At 34.1% G+C, this 22,430-nt stretch overlaps 2 protein-coding genes across 2 annotated transcripts; one reads left to right on the forward strand and one right to left on the reverse strand.

The window, feature by feature from the left end:
- Positions 1-13,459: 13,459 nt before the first annotated feature.
- On the forward strand, positions 13,460-16,556 carry LOC120259271. Its single transcript, XM_039266848.1, has 2 exons — positions 13,460-13,786; positions 15,859-16,556. Exon 2 carries the CDS (start codon positions 15,874-15,876, stop codon positions 16,399-16,401), a length of 528 nt encoding a protein of 175 aa, XP_039122782.1. The 5' UTR covers positions 13,460-13,786; positions 15,859-15,873; the 3' UTR covers positions 16,402-16,556.
- A 101-nt stretch (positions 16,557-16,657) lies between these two features.
- On the reverse strand, positions 16,658-20,862 carry LOC120259478 (cinnamoyl-CoA reductase-like SNL6). The gene is made up of 5 exons (XM_039267090.1): positions 20,561-20,862; positions 19,050-19,240; positions 17,537-17,737; positions 17,144-17,297; positions 16,658-17,046 (listed from the first exon to the last, which is right to left on the reverse strand). Exons 1-5 carry the CDS (start codon positions 20,802-20,804, stop codon positions 16,757-16,759), a joined length of 1,080 nt encoding a protein of 359 aa, XP_039123024.1. The 5' UTR covers positions 20,805-20,862; the 3' UTR covers positions 16,658-16,756.
- Positions 20,863-22,430: the final 1,568 nt, after the last annotated feature.

The raw sequence follows: 22,430 nt of genomic DNA on the forward strand, positions 1-22,430 counted from the left end.
TTCTTCTTATTCTTCTTCTTCTTCTTCTTCTTCTTCTTCTTTTCCTTTTTCTTGTTTCACCATATTGGCTTCTCTACTTCTATACCAACATTGGGCTTTGACATGTCCCGAATTTCTTACAAGTAAAGCACTGCACACCTTTATAATGCTTGCTAGATTCAGTACCACCACCAGGCTCCATACGGCCAACTTCAAGGTTTCTGCCATGCCCACGTCCTCTTCCTCTAGGAAAGTGGTGTCCTCGTCCTCTCCCACCTCTATGAGGATTATCAAAGTGATGCACAGATCCTCTACCAACATACAGAGCATTTTTCTTCTTCATGGTGATTGCTTTCAATATTGAGTATTGCTTCATGGTTCTTCAGTGATCCACTTAGTTGCTCGACTGTCAGTGTATTTAGATCTTTTGCCTCAATAATTGAGTGAACAGCTTGTGAGAATCTGGGAGTAAGGCTTCTAAGAATTTTAGAAACAACATATTTTTGAAAAGGTCTTCTTCCAGTATTCGAATTTGATAGACTATGTCCAGAAACCTACTCACAAAATCTTGAACATTCTCACCTCGATTCATTTTAATTGCATTAACCTCCTTTTGAAGAGAATGCAGTTGTATGGTGGAGTTATCTGAATCTCCTTGGAATTCAGTCTTGATAATATCCCATGCCTCTTTAGCTATCTTTGCTTCTAATATTCTCACCAGTATCCTAGGATCAAGAGCTTGTTGGATTAAGTATAAGGCCTTGGCATCCTTCTATAGACTTTCATTGATTCTAGTTGCATCTCCTTCTTCACTGAAACCTTTCTCAACTAGTTTCCATAGATCCTTTGATCTAAACATAGTCTTCATCATCAAACTCCAAAGGTTGTAGTTGTCTCCTTTGAAGTAGGGTACATTAACTTCCTTTGCTGAAGAAGAGGTTGGCATTTCCAACTATTCACAATGAACTATCTCTGATACCACTGATAGGATTGATTGCAAAAACAATGAAGTTCACTCACACAACAACTATAACAATATTTCAGAACTTGAGAAGAAAAACATAGCAAATTTCATTCATAGATGAGCACCTTAATTGCCCTCTGTTTTCATACATCAGTGCATAAGCATTTAAGCAAACACATGATAGGCATGCCAACTAGGCAGCACAATACATACAACCAAAACATCTAAACATGTAATACAAACACTCAAATAAGTATAGTAAAGTATAAATAAAGATAACTTAAAACATACACAAGTGGTCAGGATGTTGTCATTCCAAGTTGTATAATGTTCCCTAGCTTTTCACTACTCCTTTGATCCAGTTCAGTGCTTCTACACCAACACACAGAAGCCCCACTTCTGATCAATCTAAACCTCAACAGAAATCACTTGTACCACAACTATCATTCAGATGTGGTTGGTTTTGCTTGATCAATATGCTTATTGTCTAGACTATCACTATTTATCAATTGTTTATTCTTGTTGAGTTACAACTTATAAAAGTTCAACTGTGTTTTCGGATTCCGCTAATGGAGTTAGGTCTTGTGGTCTAAGAGTTGTAGGTAGGTTAGTTGGAGCATCTACGAGCAAACAAGCTTTTTATCTCTCCCCTCATTAGGCCATGTGAAATTTAAACACGTAGCCACATTTGTAATTGTTGTGCTAAAAAAAAAAAAAACAGCGCTTTTGTATTCATGTTATTAACTTGTACAGTATCCAGTATGATTTATATAATAGTTTTAGATTCAGGGTGTTACAAGGCTACACCTATTCTCTCTTTCTTGTTCTTCATTCTTTGCATCTCTTTTAATTTATTCTCTATTTCTATAATTTCATATAAAACCCATATTTTAAACACTACTTCCAATCTAACAACACAAGATTTTTTCACTAAATTAAAATTTAGTTTCTTATCCACTTTCCATTATTAATTATAGATCGGAAAGAAAAAAATATATGAAGAAAACCTCCATAGTGGGATTTGAATAATTCATATCCAACTTCTTAAATCCAAATAACATAACAAACAAACTTTATAGAGTGCATTTTCACAAAAACATCAATATTAAACTTGATAATATTTTCCTCCCTATTTCAAAGTGCAAACTTTGGTTAACTTCAACAATTCATTAAAAAAATAGAAAAACATAAACATTAAATTTTAGTTGTTATAAATTTTGAACGTTATCATGGCCTCTGAAATAATCATTGTTTTCTTATAATCAAATACAATTATAATCTATATAAGGATTCCTTTTAGCAAAGGTACAGTTCACAAAAAAATAACAAAACAAAACAAAAAAACAAACAAACAAAGACTATTACAACAATAAACTAAATGAATTTGCTACTCGATGGACTCCTTAGTAGCGCTCTCACAACTATCTGCACGGCGGAGATCACCAAAAAGGGTTGGACGACTACTCTAATGCAACACCGTGAGACCAAGGCTCATCCTTCGAGTGATAGTCTAATTTAAGCGAGAATTTCTTATGCACAAGTAGCAAGCCCTCTTAAGAAGAAGATGCCTCCTTGGTCACTAGGCCAACATCACAAGGACTAATATGCAAGTTTGACACTAGTTCATTGGAAGGGAGAGGTGGGCTTACATCAGTGTAGAATCCAAACCTATCCTCAAATGTCGACCGTTACCAGAATGCTACAAGTTTCCCTTAGGCTAAGGAGTGCAAGCATCAAATTATCTATTTTGAAAATGTCAATATATCAGACACATCGCTACAAACTTCCCTTCTCCTATAAAACAACAAACACCTCAAAAACAAAAAGGTAGAGCTCCGGTCAAGGCCAACGATCACTCACCACCAAGGTGGAAGTTGAAATCTTTTCATGGTCCTTTATACAACATCTAAACTCAGGCAAACTCTCTCTTCCTCTTATCACTGGATGTCATTAAGGCAAAGCAAGATCTTGAAAGATATTGATGGTCAAGGGGCTATGGGGATTAACTTTGATTGAGATACTTCATAACTCGCTGAAGGAGAAGTTAGGGCTGCCAGAAGTGACTGTCATCCCCCCTTTTAGAAGGGAGACATATCATGTTAACTTGCAAGAATAAGGAAGAAGGCCAACTAATCATAGAGAAAGGTGAGCTCCATCTCTCATTCAGTCTCGGCCCATGCATGCTAACATTCCCAATGTGGTCACTTGAGATTTCATCAACAGGAAAAGCGATGGATTTAGGTAATTGGATCCACATCTACAACCTCCCGTTACATAACTATGGATGGTCTATGGTGGTGAAATTGCTGAAGCCCATCGAGGACTTGGTTACAATGAAGAGAAATTCAAAGAATCTAATTGTTGCCCTCAGCACATTAATGCTCCTCCGCCCTTCGGCAGTGAAGCTAGTCACGCCACGTAGTCGAGAATGAGCCATGTTAGCTATCTGATCAAGTCTAATCACTATAGACTTGATGAACCAAGTTGGGAAGAGTCCAAGACTGACCTAATGCAAATTAATTGGGCTAGCCAATTTGATAGTGACTTAGTCAAGCCCACCGAGATTGGACATGATCAAATTGGTTAAGATGCTTGATTATAAATCAAACCACCTCTCTGAACCAATGTACCCAACTCAATCGAACCAATTGAATATGGTTTGATTCAATCAACCCAACTTTATTCAATTGGTCGAGCTTTATTCCACTAATCCAATAAACTTAGGCCTTAATAAATCCCTTGAAAATAAACCGGGCTCTAATGTTGCTAATGCTATGATAGAGATCCACTCCCCAAATTCAAACACACTCTTGCCAGCTCAAAGCCCAAACTAGCATCACTATCAAATAGAGTGGCATACATATACTGGAATATCCCTCAAACCTTCCCCAAGGGACTTTATTCCACCAATGTTTCAAATCACACTTTATTATTGGATTTTGGTCACTAACCCTGAAGGAAATCTAGGTCAATTAAATAATTATTGTATGGTATGTGGCATTATTTTAAATGATTCCTACAATCACAAATTTGACTCCCTTAATCACATTAGGAAATTAGAAACTATTTAAATCAGCCACCCAATTCAGGGGCACAATTGGGACTACCAAAAGGTCCACTCAAGCCAAATCCCCTCACCAATAAACATTATCTCTTGGAATTTTTGTGGCCTTGGAAGTTGCATCTAAGAGATTCATAGTTAGGGACTCATTAAATCTTTATAATGCAAACATGTGTTGCCCTCAAGAATCAAAATTAGTACATGTAAACTAATTAGTCTGAAGATCAATCAAAGATCCTCGATTAGACTGTTCGTATTTCACCCATTCTTGGGTACATCAAGAGGAATGATTATTTAATGGAAAATCTCCCTATTAAAAAGAACCTTGATCCTTCTAAACCCTATTCCTAAAGGTGTAATTCGCAAGCAAGACTGACCAATTCAGGTGGTTATGGACTATAGTTTATGGTCCAACTTCCAAGGCTCTCAAAGCTAATTTTTGGTAGGAAATTAGGGTTTATTAGGCCTTTAAATCTTTGTCGAGAGCCATTTGTGGACACTTAAATGCAATCTTCTTAATCCAAGATAACAAAAATCTAGAGGACATTTAAAATATCCAGGACCTTCTTAGGGATTTAAATCTAGTGAAACCGCCCTTGAGAAGTAAGATATATACCTAGATCAATGGACAAGTGGACCCCATCTGTGTTCGGTTGGACAGGTTCATTATCAGCCTCGACTTGGTATCCCACTTCCCTAATGTTCATTAGGTTTATCTTCCTAATTTAAACCCCGATCATGTTCCAATTTTACTAGAGTTGCAACCATGACTTCAAAAGATAACGCTTCAAATTCAAAATGCCACGGTGCTCCTTTGAAGGTTTTGATGACTTGAACCAGGTATGATGAAATGAACCAAACTGGAATTGGGGCTTTTATAATTTCCAATTAAAAAACTTACCTGGTTAAAAGGGGAGGTTGCATAGTTGGGCCAAATCAATTTTTGGATCCATGAAAAAAAACACAAGCTGGAGATTATACACTCTTTGGATGCTCTCAACTAAATAAAAAAACACTGCATCTATTCTCCAAAGGAATAGGCATAACAATTAAACTTAGCTTAATCATTAGTCACCCTCCAATCCTAAGAAAACCCATAGTGGAGACAAAGCACGCATCTTACCTAGCTCAAAGATTGAATACCAAATTATTCCATATGGTAGCTAATTAATGATCGCCTAAACTGAAACCACATTCAAAGCTGTAAGCCCCACACCAATCAAAGTATGGTCAACCATGCTTATTTTTTTTCTCCATACCTTGTTTTGTCTCCACTATAGAAGAATACCCTTTTCTCCTATCCCATAACCTAGCTAAGCTTCATTCTCCTTTGGCCACATAGCAGTCACTCCATATCATGGAGTTGTCAGAGGCCCAAGCTTTTTCTCCTTGACGGGTGCATGATGTGTGGTGTTAAATATGTGCAAGTGTAAACATACGAATATACAAATATGTGCAAGTGTATAGGTCATCAAGTAATACCTTATGTGTGAGCACGAGGGTTGTATTTCCCTAGGAACTGCGAAAGGCACCTATTACTTTCTTTTCACTTAATCAATAGCCTAAACATCTACATTCTTTCTTTAATCTACTTCTACAATATATTACACAATACAATTGGAAAGTCGTTAAGCACAATTGGAAGGAGTTGAGAGATTATATGATGGATATCTTGATTATTACTTGTGGTAGGTGTTGAGTGTGACAACCATGTTATAGAATTAGATCGAGGTAATTCAAAGGACTACTAGCCCCAATCTCTTGGTAACTAGGTCTAAATCACTAAGAACTTAAGATGAAATCTCTTCCACCCCAGCCTCCTATGTTTGCCTTAAGTGCGGGAATTCCACGAGAAAGGATCAATCAATCTCTAATCCAGAGATTTATCAATACCTAACTTGTTAGAGCATGCATAGATCTAACATAGCATGGGTCTCCTAATGTGGGGCATAGTTTCCACATCTACATTAACAAGAATATCATTCAAGTAAGCATGCAATGATTCACAAAATCTAGAAAGATTTATTGAATTAAACAATCAAGATTCATAAATAATAATCGAGGGACCTAGACATATAACTCCCCTCGAATTAAGTTCTTATGGTTCATAAAATAAACAATTTAATCAAGAGAAAACCATAAGACCAAAGAATAAATAAGCATTCAAAAGAATTCCTAAACTAACTCCCTCCAATAGGTCCGCCAAGGTTGAGGGTGAGAGGATCCCAAGGTTGACAAGATGGCGCCTGTTACACGAGCCTTCCTCTAGCAATGATCGTTGGATTATCCTTGAGAAACCTTATTGAAATCTATTGGAATATGGAAAAACCTCGTCTCCAGCTGCTCAAATCTCCAGATCTCCGGTCGCCCTACCTTATTTGGCAAAAGAGTCTCCCCGAATTTAGAGAAATCTAGTGTTTATATAAAATCGAGTTTGCCACGGCCTCACCAGAGGTGTTATGATGCCCGTGGTGAGTAAGTTATTGCTTGGGCTCCAAGTCGCATCTTGGCACGATCTCTAGGCGTTGTATGGCTAGATCACGGGCGTTGTGGGTCTTCACAACGGGCATTGGAAGGCCGTTATGGCTTCAGTGTTGCTTCTAGTGGTTCCATGCTGCCACGACTTGATAACGACAATGGTAAATATAGATAATGGCCGTGATGACTTGCCATCACGCCCATTGTGAGTCGTGGTGAAGTCTTGATTCAACAACTTTGTTCATTTTGCTTCAAAATGCCCCTGAATTAGCTTTTTTTCCCCTTAAAACAAGAATAAAGGTCGTGGTGAACAAAAAGAATGAACTTTCATCTTAATGAGGTACTAAACATGTCAATTTCCATGCTGAATGCAGTGTAAATAATATAGAAAATATGATCTTTCTAGCACTTATCACTCCTCTTCTTCTTTTTGCTACAACCTTGGAAAAGTTTGGTTGGTTGGAGACTGGAGAAAGCTCAAGGGTGGAATGGCTCAATCACTACATCTGCCTAATAAACAAGCTCTCACCTTATTTTGAGCTGAATCTTGGTCTCTCATGCCTTGTTGTGTTACCTTGTAGTGATCCTTGTCTTGGTTGTGGATCTAATGTGGTTATAAAAGTGCTAGACTTTTGAACTCCTTCCTTGTCCAAGATCTTTTACTTATTTGTTTTATGGAACACTTGTATCATTTTTAGCATGATTGTTTGCCAAAATGATGCTAACACTTAGTCTATGATCATGCATACAAGGTGCTCGTTGAAATGTCCTTAGAGACTTTGTTGTTAGGCATGCCTTGACTTTTGATGATCATGCTATGTTTTCTCCATTGGCATGTCAAGTCTAGTTGCTTTAAGATTTTGTGAACATAGATGCATATGCCTAGATGTATATTCAAGCATGATTGTATCACTTCTTTACCATGACAACATGTCTTTCCTAGCCTAAGGGTTGCCTTGCTTTGAGTAAGCTATGATGGGGAACCTCTCATTAATTCATGCCATTATTGGTGTAGTCAAATGCTTAGTGGGCTTTAATTTAGCATTTAAGCAATTAGATTTGGTTATGCTATTTATAGGGTTTTGAAAAAGGATCGTCTTAGCTTTTGGAAGTGAGTTGGAGTGAAATTATTCTAGTTTTTAGGGCCCCATATACAAGATAAGCATATAGCAAACTTTGTGGCCTACTAGCATGTACAAGCAAGTCTTAGAGTCTTTTTAGAGGAGGGGCTCTTTTCATTTAGGGGCCTCCATATTTTTTTTCTGTTTTCTTTACATTTGTTTTCTTGCGGTCTTCCTTATGAATTTCCACTTCCACTAGACATTTTGTTGTTCATTTCCGTTTGTCATCTTTTGTCACTTTAGATCCCTACAAGTATGCTTTGTACTCAGATTTGTTCTCCTGTTTTTCTAATTTTTTTAATATTTTATGATTTACCCATTTTATCCATTAATAAAATAAAATGTAATGTATATGAAAGTTGCTATTCGGTCTTCTTTGCAATTTCAATAAATTATCCAAATCTAATTTTTAATATTTTATGATTTACCCATTTTATCCATTAATAAAATAAAATGTAATGTATATGAAAGTTGCTATTCGGTCTTCTTTGTAATTTCAATAAATTATCCAAATCAAGTCGTGCAGTGCATGATTCATGACATATCTGTTCGTCAGATATTTAGTCATGAGATATTTTAACAAGTGTATATATACATATAAAGTTCATCATAATAAAAAAATTAAATATCTGAATCAGCCAATAAAAAATGCCTATGTAATTATTAACTTTAGGGAGGGTATTAGAGAAAAACCAATCCCATCTAGGGTGTTTGAGCAAATAGGTCAACCCAATATTCGGTAGCCTCGGGAACAGAACCCCTCATGCTTTCCAATTTGTTTTCCCATTTTACCCCTTTAATATATATATTTATATATACATACACATATATGTTCTTTATATCTCTAAAGAAACTCTATTTGAATTTATTTGATCCTCACCTTAAGAAATAAATTCAAACAATATGCTTAAATTGAGGTATTATCTTGCACAGTTTCCAAGAGTTATAGACCATTAACAAATAAAAGCGATAATGCAAGGGAAACATGGTAATTATATATGTATATATTTAAAAATAGTATATTTTCTTAAATATATGTATATATACCCTTCAAAACCCAAAAAGAAAATTCCAAAACCAAAAAACAAATCCATTATTAAAATTCATAACTGGTTTTATAATTTTTTAAATTTAAAATAAAATTTTATTATTTTTTGCATGTACATAAATCAAAACATTGATCACAACTATTATAAAATATATTTTGAGAAAAATTTGTTTATCTTTCGGATGCATGTAGATCAAGAAAAGACAAAAGTTAAAAGATTCAATTGCCATTGTAAAGCATAGGCTTAAGGATTTTAGGATCCCGTGTCAGCAATCTTGATTAGTCACAACCAATATGTGGTTTAGCTAATTTTTCTATGTAGACTTGCATACTTTACTCATTGTTTGGGAGAGGTGAAGTAGAGGTTCATAATGGAGGGTAGGGTAGGGAAAAGTAAGGGAAATAGAGTTTCTAAGTTATATCTTGTTTAGGACTAAAGTAAAATAAGTGGAGATTACCAAACCTTTGTAATGTTTGGAATGAAGGTAATAGAGGGTAAGGTATTATTGTAATATTACTAAAATACCTTTATAACAACATCCATTACATCAACAACTCACTCAACGTAACCTCACAAAATAAATAAAATACACTGCGAAGACAATATCATCCATTTAACGCACCAATAACTCACTCAACATAATTAATCTACATTTCAGCTGATATAACATCCCTAATAATTTCTCCTGTAATTGTTTCTTCATTGTTTTCCCCGACGCCATCATGTTTCATCTTGAACTTCATCAGTAAGTTCGTTATCAACTTGAACGATTAATATGTCATCAGGATCTACACCCATTAAATAATTGTGCAAAATACAGCATGCAAAAATAATTGCTTTTTGTGTTTCCAAAATGTGGCTCCGTCGAGCTCCCTATTATAAGAAAACTCTTCTTGAGGACACCAAATGTTCGCTCGATAGAATTTCGTAGTGATGCATGGTGAAGATTAAATAATTCACGTGGATTTCGTGGTGGGTTCATTGAGTGTTCTTTCAAGTGATATCGCTCTCCTCTATATGGTGTAATAAGCCCACTTCTAAACATGAATCCAGCATCAACAAGGTATTATTTTCCTAAATAACAAATGGACTATGTTATAACATTGTTTGTGTATATATGGTCTTTAATAAAATATTAGATCTTCTCAACAATTACCTTGAGGGATTTTTAGTGGACAAGCTCTACTTAACGCATTTTTCATTATTCTTGAATCAGATGCTATGCCTTCCTACCTAGGTAACACGTAAGTAAATTTTAAATCGAAATGTGCATGTGGCCAACACATTTTGTGTTGGGTATTCCTTCCTTCCACGAAACCTAGGAGCATCGGCATTGGAAACTTTTACACAAATATGTGTTCCATCAATCGCACCAACACAATCCTGGGATAAATTTAATATTTTATTTACACTATACACAATTGTAATAAAATTAAAATTCATTGGGGATTCGATAACCTTAAAATAAAGATAGAACCTACTGCTGCTAAATATTTCTGAAAGGGATTTCTTAGCCATCCGGTTGTACTAGGTATTTTTCCTCTAACTCTACTATAGCTTGCAATACATTATGAAAAAATGACAGAAGATTGTCTCACGAAAACGACACAAGAAGAAAGATAGTTCACGATGAGAGACATTATGACCTAATAAATATAGAGTTCTTGCAACTTGCTCCTCGATGGACACTTGCAAAGTTGGTCTAAGACCTCCTTCTCTAACTAATATTTCACAATCCTAGGTAAGCTCTAGAACTCATTCTTATCATATTATGATATAAATCACTTGACAACAAATGTGACATTAGTTCATCTCTTAGCTTGATCTCCATGAAGACGTAATTCACGAGCAATTTGATTGTTAACATGCTTACGTTCCTTCTTACGCCTCGCAATCCAACTAATCACTAGCATAATAACTTGAGTTGTTGCTAAATGGTGCAAACGTTACAATTTTATATAAGGATTGTCTGATAGCTTTTCCTTGTTGGCCATCTAAAAAAACAAATAAATTATCGAAAATTTGCACAAAAAATAAAATTTATTATGAATAACATAAATATTGTTATAAACTGGAAAATATATAATTATTTAAAAATAAAACAAAAGAAATGATGAAATACAAAATCAAGAAGGAAAACAGGAAAGAAAATGGGAAATGGGAAATAAAAATACAGGAAAAACAAAAAAAATTCTAACTCAACAATTTTCATATTTAATTTTAGTTTCAGGCGCTAAATTTGAAGTCTAAGCAAAGGTTGGTGAAATACAAGGAAAATGTGATGTGGCTTTGTTATTTATTTATTATAGCTGAACTCAACCTTCCATTCTTAATATAAAAATAAAAACATATAAAATAAACAACAAAATTTGCAAAAAAAAGAAAAAAGAAAAGAAAACAGAGAGCATAAGGAAACACACCACTTTAGTTATAGCATAAAACAATTTAATCCATAAATAGACATAAATGTAAACTATAGTGTAAACATTACAAATTTATATAAATAAAGCCTAAAATTATTGTTATTATTGAATTTATAGTCATCACAAATTTTCTACAAAACAGAACAAAGAAGGAAATACATCATTTCTCTAATAGAAACATACAAGCAATCTATGATTTTATACAACTTCATTACACCACAATCTTTAAAAGAAAAAACAAGTCATACTTTTGAGCACATGAAAAGGAACAAAATAAAAATAAAAATAAATAACTATACATTAATAATTAATACAAAACAAGCAGCTCTCACAAAGATTTACTAAGAAATTCAGACTTTTGAAGTCATACAGGGAAGGCATGTGGCAGGCATAAAAAAATGATATATTTATGTAATTTCTGTGAAATTTCATAGGCCTATTTTCATGTTTTGCAGATGTTTTTCAGCCGAAAATCACATCGATTTCAGAGGTTTGAAAGTAATTTCAGAAGAAATCCAAAAGTGTTTCAGTTCCTTGGAATTTAGGTCAGCCTTTTAGGTTTTCTACCCTTTGTTGCTTTTAATCTGAGTTTGCTTTCTTCCGTGTTTAGTTTTCTTTGTTTGGTCTGAAAAAAAGAAGAAGAAGAAGTACTAAGTTTTGGAGTTGTACCTGAAGCTGTCCGGCGCACTGAATTGATGGGGTATTTTGATAACCCTATGTACTTTTTTGGAAAGTTGGAGGGTATTTTGGTCCAGATAAAAATAACCCATTAACTTTCCAAGAAATCGATACTGAGGACCTGTTTGGATCATGGATTGTCTCATTGGGAGTGGGAATCACATGCACCCCATGAATCCATGAATCTTTAACCCATGTTTGGTAACCAGGAAAGACATAAATAGTGTCTTTTCATGGTAATGGGACTAATGCATGTGAATGAATGGCACTCTTTGAAAAAATGGGGGGTTTGGCTCTCCTTAGCATGAAAATGTCTATATTACTCCTCTATTTATATTTAATTAATATTTAAAATTAATAAAATTAACTAATAAATTTAATTATTACACTTTAAATAAATAAATATTAAAAATAATCATATTTAAATTATTTTTTATATTTTTATTTTTATTATTTAATTATATATTAATAAAAAAATTATTACTTTAAATAATTAATCATAATAATTTAAATTAAAATTTTAAATTGTTATAATATATATTGATTAACATAATAAATTAATTTAAATATCATTATTTTTTTAACTATTATTATTATTATTATTAATTATTATAATTAAATATATTAATTAAATATGTGAATTAATTATATTAATTTTAATTATTTGACTATATTAAATTAAAATAAATAATTATATTCTAAATATTTAATAATAAATAATGGTAAATATTTATTATTAAACATAATTCATTTATTTTATTTATATAAAAGGGTATAAATGTAATTTTGATCATATCTCTCTCTTACTTTTTCCTATTCCTAACTCTTATTCTCTCAAACCAAACATTTTTATTATTATTATCCTCCTCTTTTTCTCTATTCTTATTCTTTCATTCCTCCCTTCTTCCATTCCCACTATTCATTTCTATTCCGCAATTCAAACGGGCCCGAATTGCTAGCTGTAAAAGCTACTAAATTAATTAATTTCCAAAATAGATAAAAATATATTACAGAAAAAAAATGAATCGATGGGCACCAAAATGAGAAAAATAAATGCAAAAGAATAATTAAAAATAAATAATAAACGAGAGATCGAGAGACATAAACCTGGTATTATAAACAAAAATCCATCTCCAATAACGCGGCGTATCACCCCATGTAATGGACAACTGCCTCGCAGACAACATGTAGCGCTTCTTCCCACTTGATTTCGATGTTTACCGCTATACATTTTTTTTTTCTTTTAACTACCGATATCCAGGAGCCCCTCTAAACTAATCCAGAGATAGGTTACTAAAAATCTATTACGGAGTAAAGATCTCTCTCAATCAGGATTTTTCACATCCATAAAAATTCGAGCTTGAATTACTTATTGAAAGGGCTCTAAGCTCCTACCACCTTGACCAACCTAACCTTCATTGCTACCGTCATGCATCTTAATTTTTGTATTGTAATTGTACTTCCATTCCGATGGATTTACAAGGTTGTTGCTCATTCTACATAATCATGTGCTTCCTTTATTTTAATATATATATATATGTGTGATTTATTTTTTTAATCGTTTTAACATCAACATAATAAAAAAAGAAATAAAAACAAAAATAAAGGTAAAAATTTTCTCCAACCTTTTTCACATTAATAAAAATGTCTAATTTCTTAGTCATAAGAGTTAAAACCCCAATCAAATCCAGATTTAGTGAGGGGTATAAAAGTAAAAATAAAAAGCAAATAATAAAATAAAAAGCATAAAAGAGGAAGTGGCCTCTCATGAATACTAATAAGTAATAAGCAAAGAGAAAAGCCCACCCGATGAAAGCGATAGACGGCCTCTGACGAGTTTCAGGAAATCTTTGCAAATACCCCCCTCTTTTTCCTCGAAATTCGTACAGTGTGTCCTCAAAAGCCCCTTCCTCGGATTCAGGGGAAGAGAAGAGGGCCCCATTGCCGATGGCGTCGCCGGACCGCCATCACCTTCTTCGCCGGAGTACAACACCACCTCCGTGAATCCGCCACCTCTCTCCGACGCCGCCCAGGTAACCGCCCCTAACCCACCATTCCCTTCCGATGAGTCGGTCTGTTGTCTCTGCGTCTCTTGCTTCTGTTAACTGGTCTCAGCGTTGGTGTTTTTGCGTTCATAACCCTTTGCTTTTATTTAATTTATTTATGGAGTTTTCTTTTCTTTTTTTCTGTATTTTTTTGTGTCTAACCCCCTAGAGAGGTCCACATTTGCATTTACTCCCTTTAGATCTATTTTTTTGCTGACAGTGTTTGTATTAGATTTATAGTTATATTACCATTTTGTTTTTAGTTTTTTTTTTTGGAGGTTTTTCACTTGACTCCCTGAAATTCTCCATATTTGTAGATCATTCCCTTGAGATCTTCATAGTTTTTGTGGAGAACCTCATGTGTTAGTTTTTTATGAATTGATATCTTAGTATTGCATGGAATTACTAAATATTTGAGAGGCTTTTTCAAGGAACTCCTTTTATATGCTTAAAATGTTATTTTTTATAAATTTTTTATTTGATATCTACTCATATTAAATTAAAGTCACAAGGGTAAAATGGTAATTTAGCTTCTAGGGGGAATTAATTTATTCAATTTAGTAATACTTGTTCCAAAATGTATTAGTATTAAGGTTTTTTCTTATAAACACCCGACAATATCATAATTTCAGATGTACATTTGCAAGAGTTTTAACTGATTTTTACATTGTATACACAAATGTTGCTTGTAAATGGAGTGCACAACCAATTATAAATTTACAGGGTTATAAATGAAAATAATCCAGGATTATAATTTATAACTATAAAAAAAAATTTTAGCTTTTAATTTCCTTTAATGTTGAAAATGTAGAAAATAAGGCTTAAGATTTAGCATAATAACATATATGCCCCTGAGTTAGTTTAACACTTGGATGCTTAATATTTAGTCAAACAGACATAGATCAAATCAAGTGCATTTCTTATTATTATTTTTTATTTTTATTTTTTTTTGGGTAAAAGGACAACTTGCAGGAGTCTGTCGAGCTATTAAATATAATATCTTTTCTCAAAATTTAAAAAAAAATCTAATTATAATATTCAGAGAATCTGAGATGCTTACTTGTAATATATATATATATATATCAATGCATCACAAGCATGTTGATGGCATTAATGAAAATGTTCTCTTTATTGAATTATTTATTACCACACATTATAAAAAAAAAAGATTGGAATAGAAAACTTATGCAAATAAATTAGAAGATGCTTATTAAATCAAAATCAAATCAACGATAGTTGTGAACCTATGACAACAATTTCTTTATTTTCAATTGTATTATCTTGTTTGGCTCATCTGGAGTTGATGACCTATCTAAGTCATGTCTTTTTTATTTTTTATTTTTATAAATATATGATTGCATATATTTTCTTTTAAAGATGATATATGTATATATATATAAAGCTAACCACACATTAACCTATTGACATCGAGTCTTCTGTCGAATATGAAGACCAGAGGTCAAATCATCACCACACAAAATGAGGGCATGTGATATACTTAGAAAATCAACACATCTTATTGACACTTGGTTTATCCATATTTATGAAATATATATATATATCAATCAGAAGACAATTCCATTAATTAAGTTAAATTAGAATATTGTCCTTGAATTTTCAATCAAATCAAGAGAGAAACGAATGATGCAGCAACATCCACCAAGTTGGTGGTGTGAAGCTCAATCAACCAAAAGACATGACACATTTTATAAGGTGGTATGTTGGTGAGGTTTGGACAGGCATGCAAAATACCTACACTCACTTTTATTATTTTTATTTTTAGAATTATAGTGAAAATTTCCAAAAAAAAAAAAACCAAAAAGAACCCTGAAATCTTCTGAAATTAGGGAAAAGAAGAAAAAGGATAGCTTGATGCACAGAAATGACTTTTTCCCAAGATACAAAGGACCATTTCCTAATTTTCCACTGCATTAAAACATGAACCTTTTGTTCACGTCAGTAACCAAAACTAGAGAGTATGCATGTGGCATGACTCATGAGCTCCTCATGTTTTTAACACCAGTCTGATCATTCTCAAGCTATTTTTCCAATCAAACCAGGCTCATATAATTGAGATGAAGGTGGCAAAGGAGAGATCGAAGACCGTCGGTGATGCATGGAGACGTCGATCACCACCGACTGATGAGCCAACTGACATCGTCGAATGTTCCGGCAAATGTTGCAGAGCATGCACTGCATTCATCCTTGCAGATTGCATTGCAGTCAGTTGTTGTCCTTGTGCTGTGTTGAGCTTGTTGACCATGGCTCTCTTCAAGGTTCCATTGATGGTTGGCAGGAGGTTCTTGAGCTCATTGAAGAAGACAGGAGGAAATATTACTATTAACAATAAGAAGAAGAATACTACTGCTGCTGTTGTTGTAGAGAAAGGTACCATTGGAGATGATGAGGTTGTGAAGGATGTTATTGTGAGTAAGAAGAGCTTTGCAGAAGGAGAAGAAGAAGAAGACATTAATGAATGTATTAATGGTCATTTGTTTGGAGGTTTAGAGGCAGAGAGAGTTTGGCTTGAGATTTATCAGGTTGGTAATTGGGGTTTTGGTAGGGTTTCTTTCTCTGGGGTTAAAGGGGAAGTGTTGATTTAAACTTTGTGTGTCAATGTTTTCTTTTTCTTTTTCTTATTTTACCTTAATTGTGTATGGTTTATATTTTTGGGTGATTTGTAACTTCAATGCTTTATTACCTTTTTCCCATCTCTGATGTATCCCCTTGATGTGCAATTGCATTGCAAGCAGTGAGATTTTAGGGCTGTGTATCTTGTTTTGTTGTTTACCATTTTAGGTTATTTGATTTGATGCATTTCCTTTTATTTGTTGCATTAAATTTTGACACTAATCGCAGAACAGATGCAATAATTTATTTGGCTGTCTGATGATGTACACGCAAGCTCATACAAACAGAGTCAAACAGTACTCTCAGTCGAGCGATTTGATCGCCATCTTAGTGGCACCATCTCGAAGTAGAGATCAACCTAGAGAGTTTGCTGTTACACAACTCGAATGAATTTGGGCCGTCGAGGGTGGTGGTTGTTGTTCCGGATATTCTGTTTGTAATACCGAGTTGTCGCTCCAATTCGATGGTGTCTTCGGCTCGTCTAATGACATTATCATAGCAAATGTACCTCCCACAAGCTGTGCTATCCATTGCTTCATAAACACAAACATGTGCTTCAGCCACTCTGTTAACATTCACTGTTGCCAGCAACCCGTCGGTGAATAATTCTTGTGATCCTGCATGAGATTTAGATAATTTTGTTTTTCCGTCTCTTTTCTTTTCATCGATTGCTTTTGACGATTGAGTACTGTGTTAAAAGATAGGGATCAATACCTTTGAGGTATGCAATTGATGTAGTAGCATTACGCCTGCAGAATCCTGGACCAGTGTTAAGTGCAGGGCATACTGTTACCAGTTTCAGGTTCCTTCCGCGAGCTGCTCTCCATGCAGCCTTCTCTGCCATTGTTTTACCCAATGCAAGCCATAACTGCAATTGAATGATCGATAAGATTGGTTTTCAAGAATCATTCTATATGCGTTTCTGAGAAGTATATCAGATTCACTCCTAGTGAGTTGAATTGAATGCTGATACTGAATAGGATCACTGTTCAGGATAATATATGTATCAACATTAATACTACAGTAACTATTGCAGAACAGATAAAGATGAGAATCTGTGATGAAGCAGGAGTTCTTGACAGTGATCAAATAGTACATTACTGATACCTTTCTATCTCTGCATAAGGTTTCATCACTCCAGCAGTTCTCATCAACAATTGTGGGGAGACTGTGGTTATGATGGGAGCTGCGTCGCCAGACACAGGCAAGAAGTGAAGATGTGAAGATGCACTTCCTCACAGATTCAGTTCTCACACATGCTTCTATTACTCTCTCTGCAGCTCTTGACTCCATCTCTGCCATTTGTTTCTGAAGACAAGATGATTAAAATGGATGTTTAACCTTCAAATATGTTGCAAAAGGAAGAACTCTAACAAAAAAACTGCCCAGAGTAATTCCAACATTACAAAGAAATAGTTCATAGAGTTGAGAAATGAAGACTATGACTGCATGTTCCTAGGAGGCACTTCCTCCTCCTTCACATTGACAAGCATAAGATAGGATGGCACAAGTTTAAATGTAATTCTCTTTAATTGTTGATTAATACTGATCAATATTGATTGCACAACTTCTATATTCATAGGACAATCACAATGAAAAAAGTATGAAGAAAAAAGAGAAAAAGCAAGAGTCCCAGTATGAAAGAAAATCAGTAGAGCTTTATTCCTTTTGCCAAATAAAGGAAAGTCGAGTTGGCGGCAAATTAGAGAAGCTCCATGGTTTTTTTAGCATGATTCATCTACGACCCACCTAAAAATTTGACAATTCCTTAAGTCATTGAATAGGATGCTAACATGAAACATCATAATCAAGTGATCCCCTGTCTGAGAGCCACATACACAAAGATAATCTAGAAACTCTAATATTTTCTATATTCGTCTTTCTAATTGCCACATGAGCTGCAAGGTGGCTAATATAACTACCATTCAATGGTAGGTTCAATACCTACCAACTAAGCACACCAACCAATCTGGCATACCCCATTGAATGGCATGAGAGTTAGGTCATGACAGGACAGTAGAAAGTTACTGAATTGTTGCAAAGGAGATTTTACATATAAACCCACAAATTATTGGATAATCAAATATATATATATATGTCACCCTCTCACTGTAAAATCAGTACATAAAAAAGCAGCCCCTTGAGCTTAGGTTAAATGACAATTGATCTCCCTAATCACCAAAATGGTCTCCTTTGTCAAGGCCAACCTGCACGCAGCATAATTCTTTTATTATAGAGAGAGATGTCATATCATTAGAATCTATGCTAAACTTCTAAAATTGATTGTAAATTCCAACAACCAAATTTTGACTATAAGATTATATGTAAATATCTGAACCTTTACAGGGGTGTATATATAATTATAATTATGATTACATCAGTTTATGGACAACCATAACCATACAATGAACAGTAATGAAATAACAATCAGATGACACCTACTCATCCTGCTTCATCTCTATTTCCTGAAGTGGACTTAAACTTATGCCCCAGTTTATCTATTATTTATCACATGATCTCTTTAGATTGTTTTTACTTTTTACTTTACCAAAATAACTTCGTAGTTTAGACACAGGTAAGTTAAAAAAATGCAAAATGTAAATTGAAAATAAGGTCTTACAGAATAGCCGGAGACACCAGAGGGATCAATGAAAGAAGAAGTGTGAAACACCGCCGCGCAACCATCAAAGGCACAGCAAAGGCTGTCCAGATCCATGACATTGGCGATCACTGCCCAGACACCACCCCCACCACCACTATCCCTGTCCGTCTCCCTGAACATCTCCAACTCCCTCACCTTCTCCAAGTCCTCTGCAACACCAACACTCATTTCATGTGTGAGACTTAAATGCCTTGATTTCCTGAACCCGACAAAAACCACAACATCTCTATTGACACCACTATGGCACAAGGCGAGTGTTTTTTGATAAATTGACAAATAAAAAAATATATATAAAAAAAGGGAGGGAAAAAAACAGGCATATGGGGTATTCTCCCGTATTTTCATTGGTTTTATATCCTTAATGGTCCCAACTTTATTTTAAAAATAAATTCTTCCTCTTATCTCAATGCAACATTTTGTTAAAAAACAAGCCTATATGTACAAATAATTTAAAAAAAAACCTTTGAGAAACTGAATTCATGATCTTCTCCATCACATTAAAAGAAAAGAACAAAAATCAGCATATATATATATATATTCCAATCTGTTAGTGTCATTTATCAAAAATATATATGTACACACATATAACATATATAAATATACATACTTGTCTTGAATTACTATATCTAATTGCCACACTAATAAATAGATCCATTTATCACAGAATTCTTACTAATGGAACAATTAATAACTTTTTTTCCTCAATCTCACAAATAATTAAAAAGAATTAGAACATCAAATTTTCTATATCTAACTATGTCTCAAGCTAATTTAAAAATATCAAAATTTAAACCTTAGCTTTCACGTTTCTAAATTCTAAAATTCAAGCTGTAATCATTTGGATAAAACTTTCAACAATATAACACTTTTTAAAAAATAAATAAATAAATAAACCACGATATATTAAAGTGAATAACACTGTTTAAGCAAATAAGACGAATTTAAAAAAAAAAATCATAATTACAATGGAGCACAACTTAAATGAAAAAAAAAAATGTCATCATTACAATGGGCCACAACTTACTAAACTTAAAATTTTAAAATTTGTGGAAAAAAAAAAGCTTTTCTATGGTGCAAGATTGGTTGAGAAAAAAACAAAGGACAAAAGAATAATCTAACCAATATATTTTCTGATCCATTTAACAACAGTAATTTTATTTCTATTTTAATTTTCTTTCCCTTCCCTAAATTTTCCTCAATCCAAAAGCGCACACAAGAAGAACCAAAACCAAGGAAAAAAAAAGGAAGAGAAGAAAAAGTTCTATTGTGTTTAGTTGGGAAATAAACTAAAGATTTCTAATTTACAATCAAACAAAGCAATACACATTATAAAAATTAGGTTTCCCCAATTTTTTACCAATCAAAAGCAAACCCTAATAACCATCATCAGCAAAAGATCAAAACGCTCTAAAAACCAGAAGAGAGAGAAAACCAAACTCGATCTAACAATGGCTATGTCAATGAAGTACCTTGAGAATCTAAAGCGAGACGGACGGTGAAACCACGGGAGAGGAGGCGATCTACGAGGGCAAAACCCAAGAAGGAAACGCCACTTGTCACACACACCATCCGGCCATCAGCACCACCCGGTAGCTCGTCGGCGCCGCCGTTATTCCCTTTCCATTCCTCTTCCCCGGTCCTCTCACCTTCGATTATCCTTCTGATCTCCTCTATCTCCGCTTCCCTGCTCTCCTCGCTCCTCACCACCCCCATCTCTCTCTCTCTCTCTCTCTCTCTCAAAACCAGAGACAACTCACTCAGACAAGATTGTAAAGGGAAAATAAAATGACGTTTGATAAATAAAAATATATTTATAGAAGACAAAAATAGTTAAAAAAAAATACAACTAGAAAAAAATGGTTTAATGCACTGAATTAATTCATGTATTTTTCTCTTCCTTCCCTTTCGTCCCTGCACTCTAGATTCCTCACATTGGGTCTCTGTACTTTTGAAAACATATAAATCAAATTCAATAACAGACCAATGTCAATTCTTCCGTCTCTTGAAACTGATTAGGCATATAAAATAAATTAAAAAATATTAAAATAATAATAAATTTAAAAAACTGAAAATGGTTTTAAACGGGTTAGGATCCGATAGCCCGGAACTAAACTTAAAACACTCACCTGAACAAAAAAAACCCACTCCTCCCTTCTTATTCTCTTCCACCATTGTCTTCCTTCGTCGTTGAGACGGCTACCGTAGCTCAACGATTGTGCACTCCTCCTTTGTGTCCATCTTCCTTCTTAGCATCTTCTTTCACTGTTTGTGATCACTGCCAGTCTCAAGTATTATGTCATCCTCCTCTGTGTCCATCTTCCTCCTCAGCATCATGCTTCATCGTTGCGATCGCTGCTAGAGTTCTAAGTATTGTTCCTTCCTCTTATATGTCCTTCTCTCCTGTGTCCATCTTCCTCCTCAATGTCACGCTTGGACCACATCTTTGCCCAACTCAAGCCTTGTAAATATGTTCACATCGATTGTAGGGCTCTAGTTCTCTCAAACAAATCACGGTTGAGCAAAGCTAGGAAGTTTGCTTATGATGGATTAACTTATTTTGGTATTAAAAAATAAAATCAGTATAATAAATGAGGAAAATCAGTTCAATTTGTTAGTTTATATAATGGTAGAGCTCCTAGTTCCTTTGAGTGAATAAATCATTTCTGAATTGAATAACAATGAAATTGGAAACAACATTCATTTCTGAATTGCTTAACAGTGAAACTGGAAACACTAAATTCATTTCTATACAATAATTGATTTACAATAGTATTTTCAATTTTTTTAACAAAGATCCACCATAAACTTGCAGCTGTATTGACCAATTAAATGTGACAAAATACTGAACAAGGTTCAGACAGTGCAATTCACCAAAAAAAAATCATGGGAAACTTAACAAGAGAATTAATTTCTGAAATTCAGTCTATAGGCTGAAACATAACAAGAACCACCAGGAAAACAAGACAAAAATGAGAAGTCACCACTACAGACAAACTTTCCTAGAGAATTAATTTCTAAAATTCAGTCTGCAAGCCTTTGATTAGCTTCAGCTGTAGGCTCCGTTGTGCTAGCATGAGTTGAAAAAAATAGGGAATTCTATATCTGTAGCTGGAGGGGATTCCATAGATGTACAACTTTGTTGACCTAGTTTTGCCTCTATTTTCTCTCAGGTTTTCTATTTCTTCGTTCCTGACAATCAAATCCAGTGAATAAAAGGAACAATATTAAACAGAACAACTTGTATAATGAAAATGTATACTCACCAACAATTCAGAGGCAGTAATGAATACATAACCATATCTTACTTCTCTCGCAACAATAATTCCTCCACTATGATTC

This window comes from Dioscorea cayenensis, chromosome 4 (genome assembly GCF_009730915.1).
Source record: "Dioscorea cayenensis subsp. rotundata cultivar TDr96_F1 chromosome 4, TDr96_F1_v2_PseudoChromosome.rev07_lg8_w22 25.fasta, whole genome shotgun sequence".
Classification (NCBI taxonomy): domain Eukaryota; kingdom Viridiplantae; phylum Streptophyta; class Magnoliopsida; order Dioscoreales; family Dioscoreaceae; genus Dioscorea; species Dioscorea cayenensis.

Coding starts and splice junctions, on each gene's coding strand:
- LOC120259271 (XM_039266848.1), top strand. CDS start 15,874: ATGAAGGTGGCAAAGGAGAGATCGAAGACCGTCGGTGATGCATGGAGA.
- LOC120259478 (XM_039267090.1), bottom strand. CDS start 20,804: ATGGGGGTGGTGAGGAGCGAGGAGAGCAGGGAAGCGGAGATAGAGGAG. Junction 19,241..20,560: donor TCTCGCTTTAGATTCTCAAG/GTACTTCATTGA, acceptor TTGGTGTTGCAG/AGGACTTGGAGAAGGTGAGG. Junction 17,738..19,049: donor CTGGTGTCTCCGGCTATTCT/GTAAGACCTTAT, acceptor TCTTGTCTTCAG/AAACAAATGGCAGAGATGGA.